This window comes from Bos indicus x Bos taurus, chromosome 9 (genome assembly GCF_003369695.1).
Source record: "Bos indicus x Bos taurus breed Angus x Brahman F1 hybrid chromosome 9, Bos_hybrid_MaternalHap_v2.0, whole genome shotgun sequence".
Classification (NCBI taxonomy): domain Eukaryota; kingdom Metazoa; phylum Chordata; class Mammalia; order Artiodactyla; family Bovidae; genus Bos; species Bos indicus x Bos taurus.
The window spans coordinates 61,837,039-61,846,866 of record NC_040084.1 but is presented as its reverse complement, the minus strand read 5'-3'; the positions used below and the strand labels follow the sequence as shown (position 1 = coordinate 61,846,866).

At 42.1% G+C, this 9,828-nt stretch overlaps 1 protein-coding gene across 4 annotated transcripts in view; it reads right to left on the bottom strand.

Annotated features, from left to right (window-relative positions):
* Positions 1–466: 466 nt before the first annotated feature.
* Positions 467–9,828, bottom strand: part of CNR1 (cannabinoid receptor 1) — a 30,979-nt gene continuing 21,617 nt past the window's right edge. For all 4 annotated transcript variants that reach the window (XM_027551420.1, XM_027551419.1, XM_027551421.1 and 1 more), the window contains exon 2: positions 467–6,038. In XM_027551420.1, coding sequence (XP_027407221.1) covers positions 4,557–5,975 — 1,419 coding nt within the window. In that variant the 5' untranslated portion in view covers positions 5,976–6,038 and the 3' untranslated portion in view covers positions 467–4,556. The remainder of the gene's footprint in view (positions 6,039–9,828) is intronic.

The following is a 9,828-nucleotide window of genomic DNA, read 5'->3' as shown; positions in this document are numbered from 1 at the left end:
AACTTCACTGTAATGCTTTTTTACTTCATTATAAAATTTTCTATTTTCTCCTACTGTTCAAATAAAAATATGCTTTTATAAATAAGCTGAAAAGTAATTATCTTTTCACATCATTCAGGATATGTGATGCTATAAATTCTTTAGATTTATATATTTTACTAAATCTCTGAAGTTCAAATTTAATTTATACATTATGAGTAGTACATTTGCTCTAGCTTAGTGCAAAATCATTAAACTCTTTAATTAAATAATGATTTTTAAAAGGTATGGCAGGCTTTTCCCTTTATTATGTAAATGATGCTTTTTGCATTTTTTTCTATGTTAAAAATGAATATATTAATCTAATCTGTTCTCATTTCTCAAATAGAGTCTTCCTTGCTTTTGAGGAACAAATCAACCTTTCAGAACTTAAACTTCAAGTGTTTTGACATTAGACAGTGAAATAAGGCAGAATCCAAAGACACTGTGTGTTCTTTGTGATAATCTAGGATTTTTATTTGATTCCAGGTAACTTTGGACAACAGACATGATGGGATGTTTTCTCTTTGAATAAATAACAATTTAATTACACCACTGAAATAAAATATAGTGTGGGCTTAATACATTGTAAATATTACAGAAGTACTACTTCACTATAGTAATTTAATGACTGAAGCTACATTGAATAACAATCTTACTAGTACTTGTGTACAAAGTTTTATTACTAACAAAGATATTGCAGCGGTTGCAAGGATGTTACCAGCTCAACAAACATCTAACAATACAGTATTTCTCTAAGAGGAAAAGTAATCATGTTTGATTTACAGACAATAAAGAGCTATGTTTTCCACTTGAAACATTGGAAATAAGAATCCAGATCATCTGGTATCTTGATTCATATTATTACAAGAAAAGGTTTCCTTCCTTGGGGATGCCGATCATCCCCAGCAGGCCTAGTACATTAAGTTGATGTGAAGATAGCTTTTAGGATGCCACAGCAGTGTAAAGAAACTCTCCTATCTGAAAATTACTGATTTGTAGGCCACTGCTTAAACATCTGACTTTTTGAAAACCTATTTACATACATTCAGCCCAAATCAGTAGATAAAATGTTTTGTCTATATTACAGTAGGCATTGTTAACGTTTCATCAGAAGGCCAGTGCAAGACAATTGTTAATAACCATTGCCCAGCATTTAGGAGATTTTTAAATATCATACAAATATACAGTTAGATTGTGATAAATCTAATTTTGCGCATGATATTGGTGGTCTCTTTTACAGACATAAGATGGCAGAAATTAATCAACAAGACAGTAACTAGAATGCTACTCATCAAGGGTCTAATTCTCATCAGGAGGTTGGGCGTTTTCCTGCTGTGTGGGTTTAGGCAGCCACAATTCCATTACACTTAATACCACTTGGACTCAAAGTGATGGGGAATCTTGGGGATCATCTCAAGTGTAGGCATATGTCTGTAGCTTCTTCCAGATCTATGTTTCTTTTACACTTATTTCCTATGTAATGGAAAAGTAAGGGTTGTTAGAGACAGCCCTCTTTTTCTAAATGAAAATGTGGGTCTGGGATTGAAAGATTCATCATTATTCTGAAGAAACCAAGCAGGTTGGCAATTTGGCCCTTTCTGAAGACATATATGATGGTGAAATGCATGGTCAGGACCCATATGTCAGCCTTAGAGGAAAGAAGATAACTCTGAAGCTAGACCTTATAAAATGTACTGAAATCTAAATTATATTTAAATCAATGGATCTCATTAAGGGACTAATTAATGAATGGTACTAATGAATAATAATTCTAATGAGTATATTCATTGGGGAGAGCATTTGAGTCACTTGGGTTAGGAAATGATATTAAAAGTGTCAGAGTGAATCAAACTCATTTAAATGTTTTAAAATGAAGGTGGCATAACACATACAGGATGATATTTCACAGATATTTCTTAGAATATCAATAAGCACCAAGTTTAGTGCTGTCAGCCCCATTGTCCCTTAATTGATTATATATGATTAAGATCTTGTAAGCACAACACACTATAAAATCTACTTTGCATACACACAAATACAGTTTCAAAAATGAATCCCGAAATTTTTCTACCAATAACAAGAATTTCATCTTCACCAGGTCTTCAGAGCTGTGAAAAGAGCATTGACATTGCCTGGTGAGCTCATAGATATGTGGATTCATCTTCAGGGTAATTTGGGACTAAAGAGTGGCAAACTCTTCAATGGAAACTAGGAACCCTGGTGAGTTTTTTCATAAATAATCTTTTGTTCTTCTAAAGAGATCTTATTAATCCTCTAGCACCCTGAGCCCTCATCTGCATATGACAGAGAGGTAAAGTGAAGAAACCAGCAGGCAGATTCGAGCTGTACAGACAATTAAAAGCATCTCAGCTTGGTCCACAAGCCATATTCAGCCTTATACTGCAAGAAACGACATTGCCCCATCAGGCTGCTTGGGTACCACATAGCTAGCAATCACCAGATTAGCTAGCTCTCCACTTTACTTCAGGCTATGCAGGCCTATGCAGGCTATGCAAAAGCTACGTTTTATCCATTTAGGGAAAAGGTAGTCTGCAAGCAAAATTTGTCAGAGTCGAATGGCTTCTTCAGCACTATCAATGCTTACTGCGAAAGGGCCTAATTTGGAGCACCCATGGCACCACTGAGGATGAAGTGGAGGGTAAGAAGAAAGCAAGCCATGTTCATCATTATGCCTTAGCACCTCTAGCTAACCAGGAGCAGAGGACAGCCTCTTCCTTAGCCCGAACCTATACAGGCAAAGCTGCTGGGTTGTCACCAAGGGCATCTGCTTGAAGTACAGAAGCAACCACATGACGTCCAGGCCTCCATCCCAAGGGTGTCAGCTCCTCACTGCCCTTTTCTCTCCCACTTGCTGTCTGATTGGCCTTCTTACCACATGAGCCAGATCTGGTAGTCTCACTCCAGTGAGCAAGGTATAGAGCTACTTAAACTGGGATCTCGCTGCCTACACATACAACTAAACTGTGTTACTACTGGCTTTTCTTCTTTCTTTTAGAACCACTTCCCTTATAATGACTTACATTTCCATGGACTTGATCGACATTAGGCAATCAGAAACCAAAACACTTCTATTTCCTGACATGAACACTATACAGACCGTGACTTGAGTGTTCATGGTCAATGATTCCTTGCTAAACACTGGTCTTATGAAATATCTAAAGGTCAGTTTAGTAACACTTGATCCAGTTTCAAAGGGGGAGGGTTCTGAAGGTTTATGGTCAGTGTTTTTATCAACAAGATTTCCAGAAGAACTCAACTTTAGAAACTGAATTCATGTGCGAGAGTGCAGCAAGGGGAACAGTGTACACATGGTCACAGTTTTCTCACTTTAAGACATTACTAGAACAGTTACAGGATAGAATCACACACATACACACACATTTATATTCACACATACAGTAGAATTTTACTGATCCAGACAATACTTCTTTTCAATTAAGAAAAAATGAAGACTGTTGTTTGGCCACCCAGGCATGAAAGCTACCTAAACCTGGAATATAAGGATGCAGTACTCTTCAAGTAAACAGCGATTGCACAGTGCTAACAACTTACATTAAGATTGACACATGCTGTCTTAAGAGGTCCAGTAAGAGCTAAAGACTAAACAAAGTCAGTGATTTCAGCCAAAAGTCAATAAGTCGTCTCTCTTTTGTCCTGCCTGTAATCCATCACTCAGCAGAACAGTTAGAGTCCAGAAGATAATACGAGTCCTCGTATGAAATGCAGGGCTAAGAAAATTTTAAGTGTCAATGAGTTCTGCTCAAGACTTTGGACAGTCTTAAAATTCTTCTTGTTGGATTAACAGAAAAATAAAACTTTATGGTTATTTCAATGTCAAGTTTTAATAGAGATTTTTGAAAAAATATTAAGGTTTCTAAAGTTAGATCATGGGCAATAATGTTTTAAAAAGTGGTCTCATTGGCATATATCCACTGCTTAGGTTCCATTGGTCTCATAGAAGCCCACCTTGCAGTTTCGCTGAACTAGACAAATATAAATAACACATAGTAAACACTAATATACATCTCACAGGACACACTGCATGTCACAAAATAGCTCTACTTTAGTCCTAAAACTGTTGTAAAAATGGAGATCTCTCAGATATCAGAAGTATCTCTGATATTTCTGGACAAGTACATTTCACATTATAATGAAAGTTGTGATTACGAAGGCATTACTCATTTAATGGCCTTTTTCTATGGGTACTTGGGCTTTCAACTGTGTAGCTGAAAGTGTCTCTCTTATTTCATTGAGACTCTGCAAGGACCTTCCAGTTCCTGAAGCCACAGGCTCTCTTCCCTGTAAACCTCCAGAGAACTGAGTTTGAGGACCTACACTATAGAAACGTTAGAGAACTGATAACTGATCATGGTGACAATCACCTTTTCACTGAGCGTGGTCAACTTAAAAAAATATAACCGATGAGAGGACAGACGCTTCTGGGTTTTGAGCTTTAAAAAAAAGAAAGAGAGAGAATTTTTTATTTTTTCTGTGCAGCCAGGGAAGTGTCTGGCTCACAGAGCCTCGGCAGACGTGTCCGTGGACACAGACATGGTCACCTTGGCGATCTTGACCGTGCTCTTGATGCAGCTCTCCGCCGCCCTGTGGACACTGGCTGCATTGTTGGCGTGTTTGTGCAGGCAGTCTGAGTCCCCCATGCTGTTATCAAGAGGCTGTGCGGTGCCTTCGCAGGAGGGGAACATGCTCCGGAAAGCATGTCTCAGGTCCTTGCTCCGCAGAGCATAGATGATGGGGTTCACTGTGGAATTCAGCAGGCAGAGCATGCTGCAGAATGCAAACACCGTCTTAATGAGCTTGTTCATCTTCCCAAAGACATCGTATACCATGATAGCGAGCAGAGGGCCCCAGCAGATGATCAAGACCACCAGGATCAGGACCAGGGTCTTGGCCAGCCGAATGTCCATGCGGGCTTGGTCGGGCCGTGTCACCTGCACCTTGCCATCCTCGGACGTGTGGATGATGATGCTCTTCTGGGTACCACGCTGGATCATGCGGACAGCATGGCTGTGCGCCTTCCAGAGGATGTACATGTAGGCATACACGATGAACAGCAACAGCACGCTGGTGACCCCGATCCAGAACATCAGGTAGGTCTCGTCGATGAGAGGGAAAATGTCTGAGCACACGGATTGCAGTTTCTTGCAGTTCCAGCCTAGCAGGGGCAGCACGGCGATCACAATCGCGATGGTCCACATCAGGCAAAACGCCACCACGGCCTTAGGCCGTGTGACGATCCTCTTATAGGCCAGGGGCCTGTGAATCGATATGTACCTGTCGATGGCCGTGAGGAACAGGCTGCCCACCGAGGCTGTGAACGAGGCCGTGACCCCACCCAGTTTGAACAGAAACACGTTGGGGCTGTCTTTGCGGTGGAACACGTGGAAGTCGACGAAGCTATAGACGAAGATGACGCTCCCCAGGAGATCGGCGACTGCCAGGCTGCCGATGAAGTGGTAAGAGGGCCGGCAGCGGAGGCTGCGGGAATGGAGGATGACGCACAGCACCAGCAGGTTCTCCAGGACCGTGAAGGTGCCCAACGTGAGGGACAGCACAGCGATGGCCAGCTGCTGGCTGGGGTTCAGGATCATGAAGCACTCCATGTCCATAAAGTTCTCCCCGCACTGAATGTTCTCATCATTCTCCTTGTAGGAGGACAGGGACTTGTTGTAAAATTCGGTGAGGTTCACCTGGTCTGCTGGGACCAGCTGAGGACTGTCCCCTGCAGTCATCTTTTCTTGGAAGGGACTTCCCCTGAAGGAAGTCAGAGGAAATTTCTGTGGGAAGTACCCTAATTTGGATGCCATGTCGCTTTTGATATCTTCGTACTGAATGTCATTGGCACCCACGTACAGGAGGTCTGTGGTGATGGTTCGGAAGGTGGTATCTGCCAGGCCGTCGAGGATGGACTTCATCCCCTCCGTCTTCAATCAGGCCACACACACAATGACTGAGAAAGAGCCCCTTAGCGGGGGACCCTGATGGGAGGGAAAACAGATAAGCTGAATGGTCAAAGAACCGGGAGAATTAAAACATACCAACCACAAAAATTCCCCCCAATGATGGTAAACATCCCAACAATGTACCCTCATGTTATTTTATTCCTATCTCTAAACATAGGTAAAATCCTTAGCCAATCATGGAACTGGGAGAATTAAAACACACCACCAACTGATGTTGGGGAAGATTGAGGGCAGGAGAAGGGGGTGACAGAGGATGAGATGGTTAGATGTCATCATTGACTCAACAGACATGAGTTTGAGCACACTCCGTGGGAGACAGTGAAGGACAGGGAAGCCTGGTGTGCTGCCGTCCATGGAATCAGAGAGTCAGACATGACTGAGTGGCTGAACAACAACTAACAAAAAATCCCCGAAAATGACTGTAAACATCCCAACTGTGTGCTGCTGCTGCTGCTGCCAAGTCGCTTCAGTCGTGTCCGACTCTGTGTGACCCCACAGATGGCAGCCCACCAGGCTCTCCCGTCCCTGGGATTCTCCAGGCAAGAACACCGGAGTGGGTTGCCATTTCCTTCTCCAATGCATGAAAGTGAAAAGTGAAAGTGAAGTTGCTGTGTACCTTCATGTTATTTCATTCTTGTCTCAAACATAGGTAAAATCCTTTAACCAATCCAGTCAACAAAACAAGTCAACTCCTTAGTTGAAAAAGAAAAGCTGCCCAGAGAATTCCTTGGCGATCCAGTGGTTAGGGCCCCATGCTTTCACTGACAAGGGTGCCAGTTCGATCCCTGGTAGGGGAGCTAAGATTCCACAAGCTCACTGCTCCATGAAAAAAATTAAATAAAAATAAAGCCATGCACTTGATTAATGTACAGAAAAATATACAATAATAAAAATAAACACATAATTAAAATTAAAAAAAAAAAAACAAGAAAAGCTATCCAAAGTTGATGAGGTAGAGCACACCCCCAACACATCCATATCTTTCATTTTGTAAGCTCTCCAGACTTGAGTCACTGTGTGAGTCCCGTGTGGCTCTCCAAGGCCTGGTTGTCAAGTGAAGGCAATGTACCTTGGGTGTGGCTACATTTCAGTTGTGTTAGGGACTGTCTGCCACCTGGCCTCTACTCTCTCTCACACACACAGTGTCCTAATGTTGGTGTAGGAGAGTAACCACAAGTCACATAAGCTCTGCTCTTGAAGACTTGACTGCCATGTCACATAGGTAAGACCAAGCATATAAGAAAACCAAAGAACAAGAGTGTAGTCAAGGATTGAGTTGGATGGCCTATGTGTTGAGTAGAAAGGCAGAGGAAGACATTGCTGCGAACTATAGGAAGCATGCAGCCATCATAGGAAGATCCAGGTTCTAGCTCTGACTCCACTGGGCAAGTTTCCTGACCCAGAGAAGACATTTGAACTGCGCCTGAGGTGCACTTCTACAATGTCTACACCAGCCAAGAAAATTGTTATGAAGGGCAAACTTGCACTGAGGCTCATGAAACTGCTTCCAGAGAGTGACCGCCACCAGTGGTGGGTGATACCAGCGCACGCTGGAGGATGGGAGACAGGCTTAATTGTCCAAAGCTTTCTAAGTGGATAACGCTGGAAATAGGATGGCTGAGAGGAAGAGTCGATTTTCAGGGCTCTTCAGTTCTCAGCTGGGCAATTTGGTTCTGTTTCAAAATAAATGGTCAGAGAATTGGTTTTGCTATTTATAAATGTTTGTTTAAAATGTGGCTTTTAAGCTCTTTAGCTTATAAAAATTATTTGAAATACTGAGGGCAGTCCACAATATATAGTAAGTGCACACAAATACTGTCTGATTTTGCTTATATGAGGTACCTAGAATAGTCAAATTCATAGTCAGAAAGTACATTGGTAGATGCCAGGGAGTGGGGGATCAGTGGGTGGGAAGCGGGCATGGGGAGCTGGTTTTAAATGGTGACAGAATTTCAGTTTAGGAAGGTGAAAAATTTGGGAGATGAACGATGGTGAGACTTACACAACAATGTGAATGTACTTAGTGCCACTGAACTGCACAGTTGAGTATGGTTAAAGGAGTATGTTTTATATTATGTGACTTTCACCACAATAAAAAAAATATTAAAAAGAAAAAACTGAGGGCAGTCCAAGATGGCAGTGTAGAAAGATCTTCAACGCTCCTCCTACCACAGGGCCACTGAATCTACAGCTACAAATGGAACAATTCCCTCCGAAAAAGAGTTGAAAACCAGCTGAATGGCGCTCCACAACAAACCGTAAAAGGGCCACATCAAGACAGGTGAGAGAGTTAAATAATGATGTCATACTCCTGAAACAAACATAATGTTCAGTGCTAATGACTTCAACATAAAGAAGAACTATTCGTAGCCCATTTGGTAAAGAATCTGCCTGCAATGCAGGAGACCTGGGTTCAATTCCTGGGTCAGGAAGATCCCCTGGAGAAGGAAATGGCAACCCACTCTAGCATTCTTGCCTGGAGAATCCCATGGACAGAAGAGCCTGGCAGGATACAGTCCATGGAGTCATAAGAGTCAGACACGACTTAGTGACTGAAATCAACAACCAACATTAGAAATACAAAGTGATATCTATCCTCATTTCAAAAATCATGAAAGTCAATATTTTACTTACTAATTGTCTTTTTTGTGTGTGTTCCCAAATATATAATGCAGTTTTGAGGAGGGGAAAGATAGTCATTAACTTGGATCCAATTAAAATGCTGAAGAAAATCCAAAAGGGGGGAGGGGGGTGGAAATATGTGTGTGTGTATGTATATATATATATACATATATGTTATTCACTTTGCTATACAGTAGAAACTAACACGTCATTGTAAAACAACTATATGCCAATAAAATTTTAAAATGTTTAAAAATAAATTATAAAAATTGTTCCCCTATTGAAAAAAATTCTATATCTGAACTAATAACTCATTAACTCATTCATCCAACAAATCATGGAGCACCCACCACATGCCAGGGCCTATATGAGGCACTAGGAACAGAACAGTAGCCAGGGAGAGCCCCTGACTACATGAAGTTCAGTGTAGTAGAGGAGACAGGCAGCTGACCCTGCAAGTATGAGAAAGCATGGTAACAGCTACAGTCAAGGACATACACGATGCTGTGGGAGCAGCAGTCTAGGGGTTGAAGGCGGCTTCCCCCAAAACAGGATGTCTACACCAAGAGTAAGTAGAATTCATGTGGGTGTAGACAGGACACAGAGGCAGAGAAAATCATTTTAATGACTACCTTAAGTGTCCTGAAGTGCTTTTCATTGTTTAGTAACTGGAAACAGGCACAAAATGTGGCCCAAGTCCCCACCTTCTGCCACCTCCATGTCCAAGCCACCATCACAGCTCACCAGAACCTGAGCACCATCTTCACGGCCGGTTTTCCTTCCTTTCTCTGGACCAATCCCCTTTTGACCACTTCCCAAATAGCTGCTGTGTGGATCTTCATAAAATAGGTAGTTGATTATGCTACTCCCGTTTCAACCTCTTTGCCCTAAAGACCAAGTTCAAATTCATTCACAAGGTTTCCCTTTCAGGTTCATGCTCTCCAGACCATCCAACACAGCTCTTCTCTCTGCCTTCTGTGTAGGCCCAGCTGAGTGCCTTTCAGATCTGATTCTCACTCCCTGTGCCCAGAGTTCTCCACCTTCTGTTCTCCCTGAGCAAGAAAGATCTCCACCATCATCCCAATTGCCCACAGGACAAAGTCTAGTAAAAGGCTTCTTTCCCAAGGTCATCTAACCCTTGCCTGTCTTTTCAATGCTCCTCTCGTCACTTCTGGACTTGCCG